This window comes from Poromitra crassiceps (assembly GCF_964638095.1).
Source record: "Poromitra crassiceps genome assembly, chromosome: 5".
NCBI lineage: Eukaryota > Metazoa > Chordata > Actinopteri > Beryciformes > Melamphaidae > Poromitra > Poromitra crassiceps.
The window spans coordinates 38514420-38539696 of record NC_139642.1 but is presented as its reverse complement, the minus strand read 5'-3'; the positions used below and the strand labels follow the sequence as shown (position 1 = coordinate 38539696).

The 25277-nt window shown below is 42.4% G+C and overlaps 2 protein-coding genes across 2 annotated transcripts; both read left to right on the top strand.

The window, feature by feature from the left end:
• Positions 1 to 314: 314 nt before the first annotated feature.
• ppp5c (protein phosphatase 5, catalytic subunit) lies at positions 315 to 15719 on the top strand (the record flags this gene model as incomplete). The annotated part of the gene is made up of 13 exons (XM_083637349.1): positions 315 to 411; positions 2610 to 2851; positions 3794 to 3941; positions 6500 to 6621; positions 6712 to 6777; positions 7317 to 7415; positions 7559 to 7664; positions 11681 to 11823; positions 12630 to 12717; positions 12828 to 12868; positions 12988 to 13166; positions 13668 to 13749; positions 14143 to 15719. 13 exons carry the CDS (start codon positions 315 to 317, stop codon positions 14203 to 14205), a joined length of 1476 nt encoding a protein of 491 aa, XP_083493475.1. The 3' UTR covers positions 14206 to 15719.
• Positions 15720 to 16386: 667 nt separating this feature from the next.
• On the top strand, positions 16387 to 24519 carry LOC310777606 (THAP domain-containing protein 5-like). Its single transcript, XM_083637979.1, has 5 exons — positions 16387 to 16497; positions 21180 to 21363; positions 22128 to 22939; positions 23195 to 23381; positions 23532 to 24519. Exons 1-5 carry the CDS (start codon positions 16424 to 16426, stop codon positions 23652 to 23654), a joined length of 1380 nt encoding a protein of 459 aa, XP_083494105.1. The 5' UTR covers positions 16387 to 16423; the 3' UTR covers positions 23655 to 24519.
• Positions 24520 to 25277: the final 758 nt, after the last annotated feature.

The following is a 25277-nucleotide window of genomic DNA, read 5'->3' as shown; positions in this document are numbered from 1 at the left end:
TTTTACATTTAAATAATTTGAAAATTAAGCTACTTGAGGTAAGAAAATAATAATTTACTAAAAACAAACGACAAACAAACAAACAAAAACAGGCTAGATGAGGCTAGGCAAAAAATAAATACATCTGGTGGACAGAGGAGTTTTGATTTTCATAGTGACTAATTTAATCGAATTCATTATTATTAATAATAATAATAATAATCAGCATCATCGAACAGGTATGATTTTAGTGTAAAACGTAAATTGCATTCACAAACACACACACACACACACTACTACGAAATATTTTGCGACCTTTGCGACTGTCGAGCATTATGGCGCACGTACCGGAAAACGGCAGTGAGAAGAAGATGGCGGAGGGAGATAAAAATGCAGAGCTACTCAAGGAGAAGGCGAATAGTTACTTTAAAGGTAAATTGTCAAACCTGTCAAGTTGATATCTTATTACAACAGAGTGTAATAGAGAAATGTGTGGCATATAATTACAGCAGCAATAACTTTACGTTTCTGCCGCCCCATGCTCCAGCCGGAGCCGGTTGCTAGCTAGCTAATGCTGGCTAGAGAGCGTGCTAACTGTAAACTCCCATTCATTGGATGATGTTCCTAAGCCACAGCATTTAGCTAACCAGCTATCTCGGTTGCAACAACTAGCAGCAGCATCTAACATCACGCGTGTGTATGGTGCACCGCTGACTTGCTAATGTTAGATAGTTATGTCTCTGGATTTTAAACAAGCCCCGTGGTATTTGCGAATCTGGCCTAACGTTACATTTCCCTCTTTGGTCATTCTTTAATTCCATATGGTAGATTTCCACCGTTTTGTTTGTATCATGCGGGATAAGGGACAAATCTAACGTGAATGTTAGCTCCTAGAACTTTCTGTTAGCCAGCAACAAGGCAGACCCACTGCACGATAAACGATCAATTAATCTGTTGCAAGACTGGCAAGGCAGTTTTTTTTAGTGTTGATCCATCCGTTATATGTTAGAAATCGGTCTACATTTGAATTGTGATATAGCGAATAGTTCACATTCAGAGTTAAATGGAGGTAAATATTGCGGCAGTAAGTCTGTTCTGTTTGTTCAAGAGTTCAAGTTGGAGATATCAAGCATCGATAACGAAAGTCAAGTTCTTTATCAACTTTCTCGGGCCAGCGTTAGCTAAGTTTGCGGTATCTTATGTAAACTCTGGTGAAGTTAAATCGCAAAGCAGTGACATTTTAAATGCTCACAAAGTCTCCCATAGTTGCCTCTAATAGGGTCTTGTCATTGTTTCAGTGTGTGTACCTTGGTTACGCTGTAGTAGGCGAGGGGTTTTGAGTGAGGAGGCCCTCCATGTGGCCGTGAATAGGACTGACATTGTATGATGAGTCACAGCAGATGGAAGGCATTCTGTTGTAGGATTGGGCATGATTCCCTTGCGTCTGATGGATATGTATAAAATGAGAAATAGGATAACCGATCGGACTGGCTCCTAAGCACTCTGAGCCATTGCAATTTGAATATGCCATCCATCACCTGCCCCCAGTACATCACTATTTCCTTCTTGGTATTGTTGAGAATGAGAATGTCACATCAATAAGGTTTTCCATGCATCACTTCCAATTTTAGAACTGGCATTTTATTCCAATTTTATTTCCACCACCGTGGTGTGTGAAAGCAAGCAGGGCAAACCCATTTTTAAAGCTGACATTCTATTGAAAATAATAAGTGATTTTCCATGCTTTCTCTGAGGGAAGGCCCACACTCTCAGACTTTGAAACCCCCTGGACTAAAGGTTAGGGTGCTAATGAGCGTTTCCCATGACTGCACTCTGATATATTGTGTAGGGTTGTGCGATGTCACCCAAAAAGCCATTGCGATGGTTCCACAGTGAAACATCACGATGGACAATGGCATCGCCGTTGACCGGGGGGGAAGGGGGGGTGAATTAATGATTTATGAAGTCGTTACGGTGCCGTTTGGCTGCGCTGCTGCAATGCACGTTCATGTTCACAACAGAACAGCTGAGCTCTACATGTCATGAGAGACCAGCGGGCTTGGATAGGCTACTACTACAGCACAGAGCCAGGCGACTCAAAACAGTAGGCTATCACTACCAGCAATATTGACAGGTGCAAAACAAATAACGTTAACGTTACAGATCCTGACCAACAACGTGTGTGTGTTGAATTTAACTAGCTGGCAGAAAACGGGCAGAATTATTGGCGGCTAACTTTTGATTCATGTGGGCTCAGTTTTGAACCTAACATTATGTTAAGGAGAGATAGCAACACAGCAGCAGACAGCCTATGTAATGGAGATACTTCATGAGTTGAAAACAGGAAAGAACTTGAAGTTTCTTCTTTCACAACACAACCGACTTTTGCTTATCCTCCCCTCCTGCTCTCCGCTTCTCTGAACTGGGGATAGGGTACACTTGTTTAATGCTGCCCGCGCGTCCCTCGCGCATCGCGGTTGAGTGGAGTTGGCCTTTTTTTATTATTAAATCAATTAAAATTAAAAAAAAATTATTCTAACAGGTAATCACGATGGTCTGATGTAGATGCCATCGTCCATGGTGCCAACCCTAATATTGTGTTCAATGCTGTTGTGACATCTGTTTTGCAGATAAAGACTATGAAAATGCAATCAAGTACTACTCAGAGGCCCTGGAGCTCAATCCAACCAATGCCATCTTCTACAGCAACCGAAGCCTGGCATACTTACGCACAGAGTGCTACGGCTATGCCCTGGCTGATGCCACCAAGGCCCTGGAGATAGACAAGAACTACATCAAGGGGTACTACCGCCGGGCCACCTCCAACATGGCACTGGGCAAGTTCAAGGCTGCACTTAAGGACTATGAGACGGTAAAAAAATATGACTTCTTTCTCTGCAACTAACTAGCCATATAGTCTGACACTATTTTTGGTATGAACTGCAAGAGCTCTCTAGCCCCATTTGTTGATCTGTCATTATGAGTTAGGATGTTCATGTAGTCTTTACATCCCAGTATGAGTTAGGATCTTCATGTAGTCTTTTCATCCCAGTTTGGGGATTATCCTTTAATCCATTGAGGGTGCCAATTAGATCTAGTCTGAACTCTGAAGGCACTCACACAGCTAATTTGGTGTCTATTGTTATTAAGTGCTGTTCTCATAATGAACAATAGAAATGTATCAGGGTTATGGCAACAAAGAACTCAATGCCACAGTCAGTAATTGTCTTGAGTCTGACGAATCAGAATCACTTTTATTGCCACAATATGCAATATTACATATGAGGAATTTTTCTTCGTGTAAGTATGCAGCGTAGCGGTCATGTCAATATTCAGAGATAAAAGAAAACAAGAGAAATATCTAAGACAAAATCACAACATTGCAAGTGCAGTCCAATATATACGATATATACACGAATAAGAGGAGTGTTAAGTAGGCATTAAATATAAATGTACAGTCTAAGTTAAATAGGCCAAGCACCATTGAATGCAGAACCTAAGACTTAATCCATATGAATCCAAGAGGTCGGACTAATGTATTTATAGATCTTTGAAATGTATATGGAAAAACAGTGCATGCATTTTGAAGTAGATTGACCACACAGCAATAATTATTTTTCAGCCCATTTAAACTATTTACATAATTAAGATGCATCATTTATAATAAATATATTTGGTTATTACTTATATCCTGTCCTTTGCAGCTATAATGGCTCTATGTGCATCCAATCAATACATATCATTTGCAGTCTCCCTTGATTGACCATTAATTAACAAATGTGCTTGTGTTATTAATTCCATGTTTTGGTGACAGGTAGTGAGGGTTCGACCCAATGACAAGGATGCAAAGATGAAGTATCAGGAGTGCAACAAGATTGTGAAACAGAAGGCTTTTGAAAGAGCCATTGCCAGCGATGAGACCAAAAAATCTGTTGTGGACTCCCTAGACATTGAAAACATGAGTAAGTTCACTGTGTTACGTGATGTATATAACAAGTATTGACATTGAAATCTAAACATGGATGCCAGTATATTCCAATAAAAGCATAAATGGGCATATATATATATATATATATATTATGTATACTGTATGTATATGTATATATGTATGTGTGTGTGTGTGTGTATATATATATATATTAGGGCTGTCAAACGATTAATTTTCTTAATCGCGATTAATCGTGCGATTATAATTAATCGCGATTAATCGCATCTTTGTATCGCACATTTAAAGCATTTTTAATTAGATATTAATAATTATTACCAGTGTGTCGTGATTGGGAATCAAATTAATGCAAATAAATGTACTTTGTGATCTTGAATTTTAGATTTATTTTCAATTCAATAGAAGTGCAATGTAGACAGGAGGTCACAAAATGTCTACAAAATGCATCTTGAATAGAAAATAAATGCACAATAATTGTAAACACTCCAGAACGCTCCAGAACCGATACTTCCGGCGGCGGCGCTGTGAAGCAGTCGAAACCCAAAATGACACAGCCGAAGAAGGCTGTGTCTGAGCTAAAAACTTTGGCACTTCCATGTGAATAATGGCTCGGTATTGGAAACTGTGTATTGATAACGTGTATATCGCGTGAAGCCATTGGAGCCGACCTCCCAGTGGTTAGAGGACCCGCGCATCCGAGACTCTGAAGGAAGAATGAGTGAGGAGTCTCGCGCTACTTTTAGGTGATCGCTCGCCTCAAACTCGATGTACTTCGGTGATATTTTTATTCCGTTTTACACAAGGTGCAAACTACGGCTCTTGACTATCCACTGTGCCATTTGGGAAGTAAAACGAGCCATTTAAAAGCATATTGCTGTCGTTCTCTTCCATGCCTGCCTCCACAAGCAGGAGACAGGAAACCGAACGGCTTGACTACAAGTACGGGTGTGCGAAGGGACAAAATAGCGGCATGCGATTAACGCGATAAAAAAAAACGCGTTATGATCAGCGCGCGATTAACGCGTTAAAGGAGAATTTCGGTTTTTTTTAACCTGGAGCCATTTCCTGGCATTAATTATGAATTGGCCACTCACCTAGCGATGTCTGCAGCGTTTCTGGGCGTCCTAGCGTTGTTTTGAGATCAATATCGTCCAAGTCAGTGTAAAATGGAGTTGATTTGGGGCCAAGTGGTAGCCTGTATTTCCTGCATCTAAATAGCTATTTTTCTTCCCGTTTTCGCCACATATCGCCATAATCAGATCCGTCAACATCCAGCCGAGTGTTATTTCACCCCAGGCTGTTTCCTGGACTGCACACGGATCAAATTACCTCAAACGTGATCTAGGTCACCAAGTCTCGTGAAGTCCCGCGATACTTTCCTGTCGACTGGCCAAATACAGGCAGGACGCTTTGCGGTCGTGGTTTTAGCGTAACCTATGTGGGGTTTGGCGTAACCTATGTGGGGTTTGGCATAACCTTCGTTATTTCGAATCCCACATAGGTTACGCCAAACCCCACATAGGTTACGCTAAAACCACGACCGCTAAGCGTCCTGCCTGTATTTGGCCAGTCGACAGGAAAGTATCGCGGGACTTCACGAGACTTGGTGACCTAGATCACGTTTGAGGTAATTTGATCCGTGTGCAGTCCAGGAAACAGCCTGGGGTGAAATAACACTCGGCTGGATGTTGACGGATCTGATTATGGCGATATGTGGCGAAAACGGGAAGAAAAATAGCTATTTAGATGCAGGAAATACAGGCTACCACTTGGCCCCAAATCAACTCCATTTTACACTGACTTGGACGATATTGATCTCAAAACAACGCTAGGACGCCCAGAAACGCTGCAGACATCGCTAGGTGAGTGGCCAATTCATAATTAATGCCAGGAAATGGCTCCAGGTTAAAAAAAAACGAAATTCTCCTTTAACGCTGACAGCCCTAATATATATATATATATATATATATATACTGGCAGCCATTTTCAAAGGGGGCCCTTGATCTCTTACCTCAAGATATCTGAATGAGAATGGGTTCTATGGGTACCTACCCATCAGTCCACCCCCTTACAGACATGTCCACTTTGTTAATCCCATGCAATTTTAGGCAAAAACAGGGAGGTTTTTTTCATGCAGTATGCTATAAATTCCATAAAAGGTCTTGTACATAATTTGGGTATGTATGACTCGAAAGATGAGACTCTTGTGGATTCAATGAGCCCATCTGTATTCATTTAGGCTCGTACACCGAACCAAACTGGTAAAACCGGAAATCGACCCATGCCTAGTGGGTACTTCCAAGTGTGGTCACCCAGGGGCACCACACTGTATTAATGACTATATATATATATTTTTATAAATAAGTATGAGAGGGGTGCCCTTTTTTCACTTGAGCACCACGGCCCCCAAAAAAGTCTGTGCACGCCACTGAGTCACAGGAAGTGTAAACACAATCAGAACTTGCGATTGTGTTTACAATTCTTAGGCTCTCACATAAGGTGAATACTGTCTGTGCTTTTATGTAGAGATGTTTCTATTTCACATTCTGAAATTAACAATATTTTGTAATGCAGCGATTGAGGATGAGTATGCAGGCCCCAAACTTGAAGACGGGAAGGTCACATTGAAGTTCATGAAGGAGATGATGGATTGGTTCAAGGACCAGAAGAAGCTACACAGAAAGTGTGCTTATCAGGTAAACATGCATTTTTATTTAAAAGTATCGCGTTGAAGCAAACTGTTGTCAATTGTAATTTTACTTTTTTATTTTATTTTAACGTTTCAGATTTTGGTCCAAGTCAAAGAGCTTCTATCCAAACTCCCAAGTCTTGTAGAAATCTCATTAAAAGAGGTGAGGACGTGCTCATTTGTTTTAGAAATACTGGAATGGATGAATTGTCCTTTATTTATACATTAAAATACATGTGTCACTCATATGCACTCAGTTTAAAATGAGAAAACTGCATCGCAGTGCACAATACATATCTTATATTAAATTCATTCAATATCTAAAAAGCACAGTAAAACCGCAAACACAGTAACACAGAATTGCTCTTATTTGTGTCCATTCAGCAATCTGACCATGGAGGGTATAGGACTCTTTTTGTAGCTTCATGAAGTTTTACATTTACATTTCATGTGTTAAGATGGTGCTCTTATTCAGAGTGATGTACAATGAGAGCAACAGTAGAACAATATTACATTATTGATTGCCAAGAGTACAAGCAATCATTAGTAAGGACTGCCTGGGTCGGAGTCACAGCACTTTGACAATAAATATATTGAAATATTCCTGTGACCCTGGAAGCTTATTTGTTAATGACATGCGTTTTATACTGTTACCCTCTTGTTTGGATTCTATTCAAGGTTTTTTCTTTCCCTCTACCGCAGACAGAAAAGATAACAATATGTGGGGACACCCACGGCCAATACTACGATCTCCTCAACATCTTCGAGTTGAACGGCTTACCCTCACAGACCAACCCTTACGTATCCTTTGTCTTTTTTAAATCTAGTATTACATCAGCTTTTGAATGCATGTCCTGTGCAGTTGCTCCTCTGGTTTGTGCTTTTCTGTATAACAAAATGCCTAAAACGTCAAATGTGTCATAGCGCTTAACCGCAGAATTCAGCTGTTCAACGGCGACTTCGTGGATCGAGGCTCTTTCTCTGTCGAGGTCATTCTTACCCTCTTTGGCTTCAAGCTGCTCTTCCCTGACTGCTTCTACTTGCTTAGGGGTGAGAACACTCATGTTGTGCCTGTGCACGGGTCTGTGTATGTATGCATATCTGCAGCTGTGTGCTGTAGTTGGGTATGTTACTGTGTGTCACATAACGTAACGCATAGAAGCTGCCACAAGGTTCATCCCCCAAATTCCTTCATTAACCTTTTTACCCCCCGTCATGGAGTTGGCTGGGTCAAAGGCCCAGTCAACAGAGTTGGCTGGAGGTTATGTTTTGGCCCCTGTTTGTTTGTTTGTCTGTCTGCAGGATATCTCAAAAAGTTATGAACGGATTTACATGAAACTTGGCAGAAAGGTTAGGTTGGTCATGGGCCAACTTAGAAGTGATTAGCTTTCTGGCCAACAGGGGGCGCTATAATAGGTGTGTTCAATCACAAAAAGGCGCCTAAGTTCCAAAACGGATTCATGCAACACCATGAAACTTTGCAGAAAGGTTGGTCATGTGATTAACTTGCCACGCTCACTGCCAACAGGGGGCGCTGTAATGGGCATGTTCAATCACAAAAAGGCGTCGAACTTCCATACGGATTCATATAACACCACACATTTTTGCAGAAAAGTTGGCCATGGGCCAATTTAGAAGTGATTGACTTTCCACACCCACTGGCCAAAAGGGGGCGTGGCAATGGCCAGGGCCAATCACAAAATGGCGCTTACCGTATTCTTACCGTAACTTCCACATGGATTCACGTAACACCACAAAACTTTGTAGAAAAGTAGGTCATGGGCCAACTTAGAACTGATTAACTTTCCACACTCACTGGCGAAAAGGGGGTGTTGCAATGGGCATGTCCAATCACAGAAAGGTGCCTAACGGATTTGCATGAAACTTGGCACAAAGGTTGGTCATGCGCCAAGTTAGAGGTGATTAACTTTCTGCGCCAACTGGCCAAGAGGAGGCGTGGTAATGGGTGTGTTCAATCACAAAAAAGCGCCTAAATTCCAAACAGATACATGTAACACTAAAGGTCCTTGCACATAGAGTCCGTTTTTTCGTCCGAAATTGACGCACGAAAAAAATAAAAATATGACCTCATTTGTGTCAATCATCATTGACACACCGAGTCCGACAATTACGTCCGTCATTTAAGTTTTCGGACGAGGTTCGATTTTCTGCGTTTTTCCGCATCCATGAAATCGTTTTGACAGGTGTTTGACCACTCAGAGCTGCTTTGCAGTGGTTTGCGGTGATTGCAGACCAGTTGCTATTCACAATGAAAAATGGCGCCTGAGAAGTTAACTCATTCAGGGCCAGTTTAGGACCGCCAATATTTAGCACAGGCCAAAGATTTTCATAATTGTTGGTCATCTTTCAAGACCCACAGTAAATTATCTATTAGCACCAGAGTGATTTGCAATACCTCAAAATGAAGATGTACGTCTCTGGGTTCACCAGGAAAAAAAAAGTTAGCTTTTAGCATGTTCTGTACTCTACTTATATCCATTTATATACACCCTGTTTTCACCCAAAATGTCTCTCTCTCAGATGACAAACAGGAGCAAATGCAATTACTGTAAAATACACATTCTCAAGCAGAACTCGCTCTCAATTCTTTTATTTTGAACTGTATTGACATCAGACATGTAAATACTATTCGTTATGACACAAATGAAAAAAAAAAAAAATATATATATATATATATATATACACATGAAGTGCTTTTTTTTACATTCAACAATACAGCAGTGTGAGTGAGTGTGCAGACAGACACACAGACAGACAGACAGAGAGACAGACAGACAGACACACCGACAGACAGACAGACAGACAGACAGACAGACAGACAGACAGACACACACACACACACACACACACAGACACACACACACACACACACACACGATCCCCCTTCGTTGCGTGATTTCTAACCCCACATAGGATAAGCAATAACCACGCCCTGTGGCGCCGGGATTGGCCAGGAGCAACACTGGAGCAGAGACACTACACTGGAGGGCACGCAGTCCAGCGATTTCATGAAGCTCTTGAGAACGGGCAGCGGGCTTCTGCCTGCCTAGCTGTTCGTGTGCTGCTCGTCCTGTCATATCCTCCCTGCATCCTTCCCGTTTTCCCCTCGGCTATTCAACACGTCCTCACCGCCCTCTGATCACTGCTGATCGATCATTTCCTCATTCCTCCGATGATCAAACGCATCTGTGGATTACTTTCTCCGGTTTTCTCCGGCTGGCACACAGGAAGGCTGGCACACAGGAAAGCGACCAGCTCCTGCAGCGCGCGAGGGGCGTTTCAATGGGGTTTCTCCTGTCTGCACAAGGCAAGCTCCTTATCGTTTTCTGATATTCCTCCTGCTCAATTTCAAAACAACAGCTGCGGTATGTGTTTGTTCACGTGTTGTCTTAGATGATAGGGACCTGATACCATGTGACAGGCTGGGGAAGTGTTTAAACTACGCCCTGCAGTAATAAAAACAAAAACACGTCAAAGACGTCATTGGCCCTCTGGGCTATTCCTGATAACACGTCAAAGACGTCATTGGCCCTGAATGAGTTAAAGGCCGGCTTTACCGTGGGGAATATGAATATATATTAATTCTTAAAAAATCTTAAATTTCGAATCCGTTGAAATTTTTGAAATTGCTTGTTCACAGCCAGAGGAAAAAAAAAATGAAAAAAAAAAAATGGGCCAGGTGACGCGTTTCGACGCGAAACGCGTCACCTGGCCCAATTTTTTTTTTTTTTTTTTTCATTTTTTTTTTTCTCTGGCTGTGAACAAGCAATTTCAAAAATTTCAACGGATTCGAAATTTAAGATTTTTTAAGAATTAATATATATTCATATTCCCCACGGTAAAGCCGGCCTTTAATTCAGTTCGTCTCCCAGCACAAAGCATTTTATGACAAAGCAGGAATACAGAGATTCGGAATTAAAAGACAGAATGCGCCGGGTGATTGCAGACCAGCTTGGAACGCGGTGTGTGTGTGTGTGTGTGTGTGTGTGTGTGTGTGTGTGTGTGTGTGTGTATGGGGAAGGGGGGGGGGGGGGGGGAGAGAGAGCCACACAGACACACTGCCAGTTGTGGATCAATAGGATCGCGGTAGTTTTCTTTTCGTTGCGAATCTTCGCAACGAATATTGGATAATTAACGCATCGGACTCAGTGTGCAAGGTATCTGTGCGTGACGTGTTTTTTTCGGATGACGGATTAAAAAAACGCAGCGAACAATTCGGACTCTGTGTGCAAGAACCTTAACACCACAACACTTTGTAGAAAGGCTGGTCATGGGCCAAGGACGAGCTGATTAACTTTCCACGCCCACTAGCCAAAAGGAGGCGTGGCAATGGGGTAACATGCCATGGCGGAGCTATGCACTCTACCGAGTGCCCTCTAGTTTATTTACATGTTTCATTTAGTTTTTAGAATTAATGCAATGTCATCGTATTAGTATATAGACCAAATCACTGTGGCGTTACATTAACAAGTTACAACAGGTACTTCCGGGTAGACACCTGCCGATTGATTTAAATTGTGGAGATATCACAAACTTGTTTATTGTTTATTTCTGTTGTCATTTTCGGCCATAATTGTAACGTTAAAGCTATATGGTACCCTATTTAAACACGGTGGTCCAACCTATCTGATGTTTGGTTGTGCTTATTTTATGTACTGTATTGATAAACCAAATCTTCCCAATAGTGACATCTCACCGCCGGTCGGACTAGCTGCTAGTTTTGGGTGAACTCAAGCTGTAATTGTTTTTAATCTGTGGCGCAACAGGTAAATTAGGCCTCTAAACTAACGTTAGTGAAAGTGTTGTTAATTAATGATATGAAAGCATCAAACCTGCATTTTAGGCTCAACCATTTTCTCTTTATCTCAGTTGTTCCCCGCCCCCGTTTACTCAGCTCCATTAAATTGTATGTACATACGTGACGCCGGCGTTGTCTACCTGGACGTTATTGTAAACAACACTGTGATTTTGTCTATAGTACAGAAACTAAAGGTATTTAAACAAAGGGTTGTACTTGTGCAAGAACACATGATCGTTGTCTACAGGTAACCACGAGACGGACAACATGAACCAGATGTACGGGTTTGAAGGGGAGGTCAAAGCCAAGTACACAGGCCAGATGTTCCAGCTGTTTAGCGAGGTTTTCCAGTGGCTGCCTATTGCACAGTGCATCAACAGCAAAGTACTGGTAAGTGGAGACATCGTTAGCTGAAAGCTGTCACCAGGCACGTGAAATTAACTTTGTTGTTCACTGGTTACAGTCGCCGATTCATCTCAAAACTCAGCCGGACACCTAGAATAGAGTAAGACCTCCAAATTAAATCTGTTTACAGTTTACCCTGGATATCACAGTGCTTGCTATTTTTGTACTGTGCGCACACTTTCTTAATCCTATAATAAGAATACAAAGTGTGTGTGTGCAAAATTGTGTTGGGCCACATCTATGCCATTTGCCGTGCAATCGCACTGAATCTTTCAGCAAGTGTAAAGAGCACCCCTGCAGGTGACATACTGTAATGGAGCTGGATATTTTAATTAAGTCATTAGGGCCGATTAATTGCCGAATGTGCAGTGCTGCACAAGCTGCACAGCCACCACCACGCAAATCAGTCGGGGGCGGAGCACCCGCAGTTGGGCTGCAGTTGAGACGAGTTGAGAGGAGCTGGTGGAGCAACCTGTAGCTCCAGAGAGAGGGAAATTAATTAATCGGCCTTAATTTTGATGTCAACATACCTGTGCAGTTTCGTGACTGTATCTTGCAGGGTTCTGATGCTATTGCATTCACAAAATCTGTCCACAGACAGACAGACGCTTCTGTGGTAGTTCCCGCTGCCTTGATCTCTCACACACAGACTCACAAGGTGAAAACAATACCAGCCAACGCTGTCGCGGCTGGTAATAAAAGTCTGTCTATCAAATTGAGTCTTAAGCAGAGATGTAAAAGATAATACACTTTCAAAACAAGTACAGTGGACAAACGTTTCTCCCCCTCAGGTGATGCATGGAGGGCTCTTCAGTGAAGACGGCGTCACATTGGAAGACCTCAGGAAGATTGAAAGGAACAGACAGCCTCCAGACTCGGGTATGTTCAGACTCCCGAGTGCCCAGTCAGTCCTAAATGGCAGTAAGACACAATCTCAATAATGAAAAGCAGGTACACTCACACACCTTCCTCTGCTCTTACCTTCACAGGTCCCATGTGTGATCTCCTGTGGTCAGATCCACAGCCTCAGGTCAGTTCCCCTGGGCGTCATTAAGATCCACATCATATATTTGAACCCTTAATCCACAGGTTGCGTTGTGTGTAGCTCACCATTCAGACTTGCTGTTCCCTCTTCGTGTGCCAACACAGAACGGCCGGTCGGTCAGTAAGCGAGGAGTGAGCTGTCAGTTTGGGCCGGATGTAACGGAGCGCTTCCTGGACCAGAACAAGCTGGACTTCATTGTGCGTAGTCATGAGGTCAAGGCTGAGGGCTACGAGGTCACTCACTCAGGGAAGTGCATCACCGTGTTCTCGGCACCCAACTACTGGTACGTAACCGAGATGCCTTGCTGAGTGTGCACTGTTGCCAAGACTCTTGTGGCCTGTTGGGACTTCAGAGTTCACCTTTAGTCACAATGAACCTGCATTTTGAGAGCATTTTGCTGCAGCCTTAATGTGATTTATTTCCTTTTTGAAATAGGATATAATGAAGTGTAAACCAATGGGATATCAGTTGTGGAGAGAGGCAGATTTATTTGCTGGGATGATTGTTAAAATAAAATCTGACTTTATTGGTTGGAATTTTGAAATGCGCTTCCTGGTACATGATGAAGTCACCAATAAAGATTTCCAATTTTCCTGGAAGCAAATGTAATGTGATTATAATAGAAAAATATAAGAAAATAACTTTTGGGTGGGGACGGGCGGCACAGATATGTCAATTAGGTATGGTATGAATGATAATTAGAATGAGCTAAAATGGTGGAAGGGTACGTTTCATTTTAGTGAGAGTTAAATAGTGTTGTGTGTTGTACTCTGTCTCCCCCCAGTGATCAGATGGGAAACAAAGGAGCTTATATCCACCTCAGGGGATCTGACCTCAAGCCAGAATTTCACCAGTTCACTGCTGTGGTCAGTATTCTATGTCTCTAAAGTGATCTCTGATTGTATAGATGAAGTCATTCCTTGTGCTCTGGTTTGCAGATTAGTTGACTTATTGAATCATTCTACAGCTTTAAGACTATTACATTTCCATGCCCACTGGCCAAAGGGGGGATGTGGTAATGGGCATAGCTAGCCAATCACATAAAGGTGCCTAAGTTCCAAACAGATTCACTTAAATTTTCGAAAAACCACAAAACTTTGTAGAGAGGTTGGTGGAGGTATACATCGTGTGCCCTCTACGAGCACCACTGGTTCTGTGTTTTCACACCATTGATGTGCACCTTACTACCTATTTGTTTGAATATTTGAAAGTTGTTGAAGTGTGATCAATCTTTTATTCCCCTCTAACTCTCTTCACAGCCTCATCCGAATGTCAAGCCCATGGCGTACGCCAACTCGCTAATGCAGATGGGGATGATGTAGTGGCGCTGTTAGTCTGTCTGCGACACTGACGACCTCCCACCTGACCTGAACCACCCTGGCCACCTCACTCCTTCCAGTGCTTAGCTCTTGTTCATGCTTAGCCTAAGGGATCCCTCTCCCGAAAACCTCCACTAGTTGTATTCAGAATACACGTGGTGTAGTTCAGATGGGATGAGATCGCTTAGACCAGCCCGGTCGAGAATCGGGCGCGTTCTTTCATGTATCGGTTAAAACTGGAAAAAAATAACAACGATAATAATAATCCCAATTTCCTTTGCCCATCTGCCCGCTCATGTGTTCCATCACTGGGTAAAGAAAACTACCCTGAGAATTGCAGATGCATCCCATTGGAGCTGCTTGGTTTTTAAATATTTGACTCTATGATGTGTTCAGCAGATGGGATAAAATAGCTGGTTATGTACCAAAGATGTGTAATGGAATTGATTGTTTGGTTTTTACGTGGAGCAGCCTTTGACTTCAACAGTGCAAACACACCAGACGCCAGTGAACGGCCAGGCTCCTGCTTGAGCTTAATTTACGCTTGGCGGTGCTTTCGGACCCGGGGCCAAATGTAAACCATGTGTACACACGAAAAGTGTGCTGCACCACTTCCCACAGGTTTCACGGGCTGTGAGAATGTGCGTAACTGTATGCAGTCTTCTGAATCTGACTAGTGCGATGTGGCAAAAAAAAGGATAATGTAAGTGTAAATTTGGGTGACATTTTTAGAGCTTTTTTGGGCTTAGATTTCTACACCTAAATATGCAGTGTTATGCATGTGGGCCTGGTGTGTTTGCACTGTAAAACAGCATGGTACTGTGTACCTGCGTACACAGCCATAGAACATCCTGAAATGGGTTGAGAGCAGCATGTTCATGTTTATCAGTATTTCTGAACGAATCCTACAGTATGATGCAGTTTATAAAAACATTGTTTTACAGGATAACAAAGTTAATTGGATGTATGTTCCCATACCCCCCGCCCCCCAAGAAAAAAGAAAGGATATTGAGTATTCATTGGAGACAGCACTGATTGGCCCTGGGTACACTCTGAACAGTGCTGTTTGCCATTAGTGGTTAGCTGGTTAAATCATGTAACTGTTGACATTTATTTTGCACTGCTTCCCGTTGAGGAAGGTACTGCTGAGGAAGGTACCGCTGCTGCTCTCCACGTCATCCCTGTTTGTCATTGTGCCCTTCACCCAGCAGCCCCCGCACACTCTACTCTCCCATCTAGCTTTGGTGTGAGGTAGACACTGGTGGCACTCCAGTCTCCAATACATCATGTTTAATGACCAGTAACTTGCCCTCTTGTGTGGATTTCTTCAATGCACAAACGTCCAGAAACCAATCATCTCTCAAAGCGCACAGTTGCATTGTATAATGGCCCTCAACTTTTTAGATAAGAAAAAAGTACACTGATGTGTATGTATATATATACTGTATCATTTAAAGATTCCGTGTACATGTTTGGAGAAAGTTATTGAATAAAAAAAATCCAGTCCAGTGATTTTAGAAACACAAGTCTTATCTTTATGAAGTTTGGTCTTGTTTTTAACTCAGCATTTGTGGGCTTTAGTTAACATTTGAAGAACTATTTCTCAATATCACATTATCTCACCTAACTTTACTTGTGAAATTATTATACAGTTTATGTATGGTATAGACGGTTTTCACCAGAGCGCAACCCCACAGCACTTCCTTTTTCTCAGCATTCGGCAAACTGCAGAAATATTCACTCAACATTGTTACTTTTGTTTTTGCTGCTCAGCTGTATAGACGGTTTTCACGGAATGGTCAGTCCTGCACTTGAATGTTTTTTTTTCTTTTATATCCATAGCAAACACTGCAACAGGAAGTGAGCGGGGGTTCAATTTAGAATGTTTTTGTTAAGTTAAAACCGTCTATAGACCGGAGGGACCTACCCTGCCTCTGACCCTAACCCCAACCAATCATCACTCCCCATGCCTAAGCAAAACCAATCATCATTCCTCATGATGTCCCTCCGGCCAATCCATTTTGAAGAGCATGTCCCTCCGGCCAATCCATTTTGAAGAGCATGTACGCATGCTCAGCATGTATGGTCGCGTGTATTTTGCGTCACGCCACGCGTCAAACAGCTGATCGTCAACGATGCGTCAGAAGTTGACAACACGCGTTTACCATCCTCCGTCACCTTGTTGGAGTGAGTTGGAAACGGAGACGCAGCAAGAAGAGAGATGCCGAAATATTGTTCTGTCCCAAACTGCAAAAATGACTCTGGAAACGGCAACGAAAGGAAACGCTTCTACAAGTATGAATAACGTTACATTAAGTGTTTACTTACGGTCATTTAAGCTAGCTAACTTTAATACGGATGTTAGCTAAGTTAATCTTTACAACATGTTTATCATGGTTTTTATTCACTGACGAAGTGTTTAAATATGTTCTTTCACAACATGTTTTGCTAGCTCAATTTAATAACGGTCACCAGACATACCATGTCATTATATCGTCATCATTGTATCTGGATGTGTTGACCTATGTCCTATGGTGTTGACAACTTGACTTGCTGCCCCGGAGCTCGTCTCTTGTTGACCTTTGAGGCGATTTCAACTCAGTTATAAAGGGTACACCCGGAGGTTTTTCCGAGTCCCATTGAATCTTGGGCAACAGTCATAGGTAGATTAAAGATAAATTAATTGCGTGTTCTCTCCCCCCCCGTCTCAATTAAATTGAATTAAAATTGCTTTATTGGCATGAATAACAAAATTGCCAAAGCGTTTTAGGACAATCAACTGATCTAACAACAAAGTAAACACTCAACAGTGGATACATTAGTAGACAGAATGAGTTCTGCTAGTAGAGTATGATACTGGCAGATCAATACAGATAATTAAGCATCATACCACAATTGTACTAGCCTACTATTACAAATTATGACATTATTAACAATACATACAGTGTTAGAATGATATATACAATGATAAACAAACAGTTGATAAGTGAAACAACCAGAGGCCTGTACTACGAAGCTAGTTTAATGCCTTATCCGAGTAAGTTTGAGTTTAAACCTGGTTTAGCCGTACTACAAAGCAAGTTAACTTTCAATCACCATGGCAACTGACGCTGCAAAGCTAACCTGGTCGCGACCAGGTTAGCTTCAGAGGATAAGATCAAAATCCATGAGAGACCCATATAATCGGCTCTCTGGAGTCACTCACCATTCATAAGATCGCCATATGAAAAATAGATTGCAGTCAACTGAGAATAGAACAAGCAAAACATTTGTGGCTCTGTAGGCTACATAATTAAATTAAGCCTACTTACCACTTTATGTCTTAACAGCTCAACGATGCGTGGAGAAATATGATCACTATTAATCACCGCAGCGCATATCATGAATGGACCCTCAAATGGAGTGAGGGTGATATTCTCCTACATGCCAGAAAAGCCTATACATATAATATAGATATGGGATAAATATGGATAGCCCCAATACTAAATATGCAGGCTATTCTTGCATCTTTCAGCTGGAACTGTGTCCTGTAGGCTGTATGCCAATATATGAGCAAAAATAGGCTAGTTTTTATCAATGATAACTATGCCCGCATCGTCTCAATTCAGTTCAGCAGTTTTCTCTTTTATAGTAGGCTATTAGGCTTTATACTAGGCTATTTTATATATGAATTATTCGATCAGTGCAACCACACACATGAGTGATAGAGATCATTATTCATTGAGCATGCGTTTCTAAATCTATGGTCTAAATAGGCTTACAGATTGTGGAAATGTATAGACTGAGATTACACATTTACATTTGTTGCTGCTGTATCAATGCAGCTGTATCAGACAGAAATCGCTGATCAAAGTAAATCAAATGACTGATGTGAATACAAGCTGCTGCTTTAGACAGCCCTTCAGCAGACTATCCAACGCGGATTTTCATTCTGACATTAAATCGCGGATACATTAAATATCCGCTAAAACTCTGATCATGCACTGCGCATTCATTGAACGAGGAAATGGGTGTGGAAATGGGTGTGGGCGTGGATCAACTCAGCTGTTCATAATGTGATTGGCTAGCGCACCTCTTTCGTGTGGACGCGCGCCTGTGCACGAGCGAAAAACGTGCGCGTGCACAGGCAGATCCCAGGTCCACTTACCTAGTAGAAAACCAGCGTCGTAGTATCAGTTAACTAGATAGCTTTGATCCTGTTCAGTCAAACCAGATCAAAGGGACTTATCGCGGATCTGTTAAACTAGCTTCGTAGTACAGGCCTCTGGTCAGAAAAGTAAGGTGAGACTTGTGACAGGCGGTCACATACTGCAGCTAGACCTGCTGTCTGTCCCTCTCCCAGCAGGATCTGCTGCTGGTCACTTTCATTCAGTTGAGCGATGATGTCATCAGTGCCAAACTTGGGCTGTTGAAAGATGCCTTGAATGGGCTTGAGTTGCATGAGGTCGCCTGGTTGTTGCTACATGACGCAGGTGGTCCTGAGCCGAAGTTGCCCTTGTTTGGTCTGTCTGTAGTTATCTAGTTAGTATTGTCATATATACACATCACTCTTTGAGGTTAACACTGATATTTGTGGGGGGGGGGGGGGGGGGGGGGGTGAAAGAACAAAACATCTTCCTTCATATTCAATTTAAAATCAAACAGATAAAAGAAAAAACACATTTAACACATTTAAATGTTTTAAAAAATGTGCAGTGTTTGTCGTACAAACAACATGGCAATGACAGTATACTCTATACAACAGAGTAGGCTGAGACCGGCTGAGACCAGTACATGTGTCAAAGTCAAATAAACCAAAGAACAAAAAAATACACAAAGAAATAATAAATAAAGAAGAGAAAAAGAGACAAAAAAATATCCCAGTGGTTAAATTATTTTAACACTTTCAGTGCCACGGCCCTTGGGCAAAAGGTTGCTTGCTGTGCCACATAGGCCGCAATGCATTTTAAAACAGTCATATAATTTTTTTAATAATTACTATGTAAACACTGAACACGCACAAATAACGATGAGACTCTCTTCTATCACCTGCAAAAAAAAAGTTTATTGATCCCATTTTCCGTTCTTTAGTTATGAGCCGGAGAAGATAGCTTGATTGAACGAAAAACATACCTTTTTTTCTACGAGCTGAGATAATGAGCCTTTTGTGAAATTAAACATTTCAAGCACATCTCTGACTCTGAAGCTAATTTTCTGATGTCTGGGTCTGTCTGGGTGAAGTGTATGCTGCTCTGCTGCTCTCCGTGCTCCCCCCCCCCCCCCCCCCCCCCCTCCCCCTCAACTGCACATGCCTCCTGGGTGTGTCTTATGTGTCTGGTGGCTCTCAGTCTCTGCTGAGTTTGCTGCGCACACACAGTGAATGGTGCGCGACATTCAGCTTTTTGGTTCCCGTGTGTTTGTCACGGGCTGGCATGCTTCCAGTTCGGAATAATAATGCTGATTATGTGAATGTGCTGTTGCAGCGTACATGGAAGTGCTCAGTTGTGACAGCGGATGCTGCTGCTGGGGGCACAGCTGGCGTTGTGCTCGTTTATGGAGGCACGTCGATGCATACGGACGGATGCAATGCGATTTCCTCATTTTCACCAGTGACTATTTCTGTGTGTTTGGCTCCTTTTTCTCTGATCAGGAGAGTGCTGTCGCCACCTAATGGGTTTGTAAAATAGGTTATCGACCTCCAATAGCTACAATATTGTTAGAGGCGACGTAAGAAGCTTAGATCGACACCCCCCCGTCAAAAAAACAATTTGGAGTTATGACGCCATTTGGCGTCGCTGGCACTGTACGGTAAATTTCTAATGACGCCATATGGCGTCGCTGGCACTGAACGTGTTAAGGTGCTCAAATGCAAAGTATAATTTCTGGACATTTTTTTTTCATACATTTTAGAGATTTGGAAAATGTTAGAGTAGAATGAGTAAAATCAAAGTCTAGAATTAATGGAAGAATTAAATGTAGACCTCATCACTGCCTCTGTACCAAGCCAAAAATCAATTCTTGACTTGCTGCTTGCATTAGGTTTAATAAAAGAGAATTGTTTTATGTGCAAATTTAATTTTCTCCAAATATCAAGTAAATGGTTATGGTTATTAAATTGTAAGATAGCTGGGTTATAGTGAAAGTTTGTATATTTGGATGGCCATCTGTGAAACCACTCATCAGGTGTTAAATTAAAGTCGCCACCCAGTAATACATATTCAGTTAGGAAGGATGACTTGAATTCAATAATCACCTTTGTGATTTTCAAAAGAAGCTTTGTTTTCTTTCTTTATCATTGTTATATCCATATACATTGACAGACAAAAAAGTTTATATCCAACACTTCAGTCACCAGTGTCCATTATGTACATTAGTGTCAGCTTTATGTGCAACAACTTTACCTGGAAGTTTATTAAAACAGATTGCAACTCCTTAGAATGGTTTGATCCATGGCAAAAAGAAAAAGAAAAATTCACCCCATTAATTTGTCCAAAAGGTGGCGTCAGAGACGCATGAGTGAGTCTCTTAAAGAAAGTAACAGTGAAACTTTTGCCCTTTGCAGAAAAGAAATAGGGCTTTCCTTTTAACATTGTATTTTAAACCTGGTATTTAAGGAACAAAATGAAATGAAAACATTTAAAGTCACTACTATGAACAAAAATAGTGATAACAGCAAATGGATTTTAGAGTGGTAATCTGTTTGGATGAAACAAACAGCAGCCTGCACGTCCTGTTAATATAAAACTGCATGTCCCCATGCCGTATAAACTTAGTTTGTCTATGTGCCGTTGCCGTCCAAGATGGCGGACCACTCGCACATGTGCAAAACAGATTCTTGCGCAGGAAATTTGGTACTGACAAGAGACACCCTAACTCCAGGTCACTTCCTGTATCTGTGCCACGGAGGTTTCGCCACTGCCACATAATAATGTATTTGCTTGGTTTAAAATTGGGTTATACACTTGACTTGATATGAACTGAATGTGTGTGTGTCACAGGTTCCCTCTACAGGAGCCTGACCGGTTACAGCAGTGGTTGAAGAACATGGGCCGTGACAACTGGGTTCCCTCCCGACACCAGTACATTTGCCACGAACATTTTACAGCTTCATGCTTTAAGGTCCGATGGGGGATCCGCTACCTGGAGAATGACGCCGTGCCCACAGTCTTCCAGGGGCCCGAGGTAAAGCAGAAGCGTGCTCTGATGTGACATTTAACCACAGACACAAACGGAAGGGAAGCGACACTGCATTGAGTGTAGGATAGACAGGGAACAGCTGAGTCAGAAGAGGCCAAGAGTCTGTCAAGTCCAGACCAGCAGAGAAACTGTCAGGCACTCTCTCATTACAAACATGAAAATAACAAGTAATCATATTGCAATTAGTTTGCTGAATGTTGATATTTCAGATTTTTCAGCAAACATGAAACAACAAAAAAGATAGAGAGAGGAGGAAGAGGGTGATTTTGCTTAAGTCTTTCTCTCTTTAAATACAGTACTGTGTGTGTGTGTGTGTGTGTGTGTGTGTGTGTGTGTGTGTGTGTGTGTGTGTGTGTGTGTGTGTGTGTGTGTGTGTGTGTGCCACTGATATAATAATAGTTCATTGCAACTTTCCTTTTTGCCGATTGCCTTGGTGCAATTTTTTTAATCTGTTCCTGCTATGTGAAATAAGTTCATTTCTATTTGATCAGTGAGTCAGACTGTCAGAGTGCTTTTTGTTTTAGCTAGGATCTACAGGTTGTGACTGGATCCTGTCCTTAATGTGTATTCACAGACTTTCCATGCATTGTCCTGTGCTGATGAAATGTCACTCTTTCTGAAATCAGAATCATTATTGTCTTGTGCATCTCTAATCTTGATTCTTGGCTATTGGTTAGTATTGCTGAGGTGAGCAGTAAACAGTAATGTGTTACTTTGTTTCATAAACACGGATGCCTGCTTATTCCTAGAAACGGAAAGGCGAGGATCATAGTGAGAAGACCTCAAAACGTCTTCGAGGAAACGGTAACCTAAGGATAGTGATGTCAGATGACGGGACGGTGGCAGCTGACACCATAGAGCTGGACAGTTGTGTCAATACGGTTCACCTGTACGAAATCACTGTGGACCCGCAGCCGGGGGAAACCGTGCTGATGGAATCGAGCGATGTCACAGAATCTGCAGATTCCATCCAGCTGGACCTGAATCCGCCAGTGGCACTGGATGAATTAGATATGGGGGCTAATTTCCCTGTAACATTATTCCAGACCGTGGACGATCTGAGCTTTTTTGACGGTGAGAGCCCAGAGGTGGTGGTATTGTCCGAATGCCCTGCTGGTGAAGTGCAAGAGGAGCTGGTGAACGCTGGGATCACCGCCGCCATACTGACTCAGACCCATGGCCTGGTGCTGAACGACTGTGCCGCGGGCCAGACGGAGGAGGCTGCAACCTTTCTGGCTGTTGAAGATGTAGCTTCTGCCTCGGAGGAGCCGTCCCTCATCCACAACGACCACAGAGCTCAGGTCATCGCTCACTTCGAGACGATACCCAACATTTTAGCAAATGGAACCTCGGCGCACATCGCTGTCCCACCGGATACGGTGTTGTCGTCCGCACTCAGCTCCAAGCCCATCACATCCACTCTTCCCATAGTGTCCAAACACGTGGCGGCCTCCCCGGCGTCCCTGGTGCTCACCATGGAAAGACTTGACGCCGAGGGAGACGGGAGCATGGCTGAGGAGGAAGCTACCGAGTGGCAGGAAAACCAGCTGGAGGAACACTGGTGAGTTGGACTGACTTCCTAACACTCATTTCAGAGAAACATCTGATACTGTATGTTTCTGCACTTCTTTTCATCCAGGGAAGGTTTGTTGAGCCTTCATCCTCTTTTTCTGCAACTTCATAGTTCATATGCTTAACAATTAACATGTAGTCAGTCAAACATGAAGGGGGGCGTGAACTCAGCCTTCATTGTGATCTCAATGACTCAACTACTTGTTATTGCTCTTACACCGTCTCACATCTCATCCATTCCCAGCTACCACAAGAACAGCTTGAGTAAGGAGCAGCTGGAGGCCATCGTGGCTGAGCTGCAGAAAAAGGTGAAAGTGCTGCAGCAGCGACACCGTCGACACCTGGAGAAACTTGTGGGCCTGGAGAACACAGTCAGCCAGCTGAGGCAGAACAACCTGCTCAACGAGGAACGACTGCAGTTACTTGAGAGGGTGCGAAATTTAATATCAAACTGAAGGATAGTGTTGTGTGTGATTTTTCTCTCTCTCCAAATAAGAAAACGTTCTTTATGCTAAAATGTCAAACAGTGCATATAATGTTAAAACATAACATTAGCGCATTGTTCTCTTCCCTGTTAACAGGTGTACACACAGACCACTTCAGCTGTGTCGGATGCTGGTGAGACTGTGGCGATCATCTATGAAGAGGACAACGCCGCCTACTTGTACACTTCACTGAATGATTTGATGATTGATTTGATTTGATTTATATGACGGAGAGGAAGAGCTGTGAGGACAGACCGGCTGCTGACCATGCTGTTTGTGACTGTTAAACAGGGTTATGTGGCTTAATATGCTATTTAAAACAAAATGCGACTTTATTGTTTTCCTGGGTTTCCACCCTATCTGAACAGAAGCTGTGTATGACGGGACGTCTTGTGGCAATACAGTTTGTTTGATCTGCTGACAGCTTTGCACTAATGAGGATGAATAATTTGGAACAATGGTGAATGTATCTTTTTACGGTGTTCCCCTGGCAGCACGCCTCCTTCCCTGGCAGCACGCCTCTTTCCCCACCACTTGGTTGACTGATGAATTAACGTACTGTATGTTTGCATTCATGCATACGTGGTGTGCACAGTTGGATATAAGTGTGCAATATTCTAGTCATATTAAAATACATTGTTTCCATTTAGCTGTTGTGGGGTTGTTGTTTTTTTACAGCTGCTGCATACCTCAGTCATTAAGTAGACAATGGAAGCTTGCAGTGAAGTGCTGTACACGCACATCAAAAAGTGTGATTTAAACAATGACAGTACCGACCTTTTGTCCTTCAGTATCAAGATGATACAAAATAAAATGACTCAACAATATGATATATCTCTTATACCTCTGTTGGCAGAGCATTTCTTTCTTTTCCATTCTTCCTTGGATTCCTTTTTATTTGGAGACATTGTGGACTGAAAGATTATGTGCGTCCATGATGAAACTGTAAGTCTACTGCTACTGTTATTTCATGCAGAGACCACATGTCACTTCACAGATAAACAGGTGTTATGCCATTGCCAACTGTACTGAAGACAGTCTAACATAATACATAGAGTGGCTTACATGTGTGTGTGTGTGTGTGTGTGTGTAGATAATAAAACACCATTGGACATCTCATTCAGTTCTTACTGTGGTGATTGCAAATTCAGAGGCAGTGTAAGTAACCACAACCCGGGTGTTGACTGAGAGCACGCTGGCCCTTGGACATGGATTGTCCCTTACCCTTACAAAAAACATTCAGAAATTCAGAGTCAGAGGTGTTTGTCTGTGGATGACGTCTCTGTGGTGTACAACTCATACTTACCTGGCAGGGGAGACACCATGATCAAGAAGGTGGTTCACCTTTGGTGAGGCTCAGCCATTGCACTCCGGCTGTGCTGACCCGACTGAATTCCCCAAATGTGGGAATCTCAACTGCATAATTTCTGGTAGTGGGGGACTGCGTTCGCGCTCTCCCCTGATCAACTGTTGAATAAAAACAAATTAAACAATATTTCAGCTTATTTCAGCTTACGTGCTGTCTATTTTACTACCGAAAGTGAATATTTTTTTCCTTGATTTTTTAAAATATGAGTCTTGAGTCTGTATGTACCAGGGTATGTACATGTCTTAAGTGTAGGAACATTGTGAAGCAGTAGGTGGCAGTAACGCGGGCCTGTTGGATGCCCACCAAAACAGAAAATGAAATTGTGTGTGTGTGTGTGGTTGGTTTGGTTTGTCTCAATTTGCTGTTGCAGTATTTGAGTTTCAATGCCTATATGTTATGAAAAGATATCTGCAGTAGATCCAGTACAAGGATAACAGTGACAGTATAAATGGAGTAAAACTAAAGTTAGATAC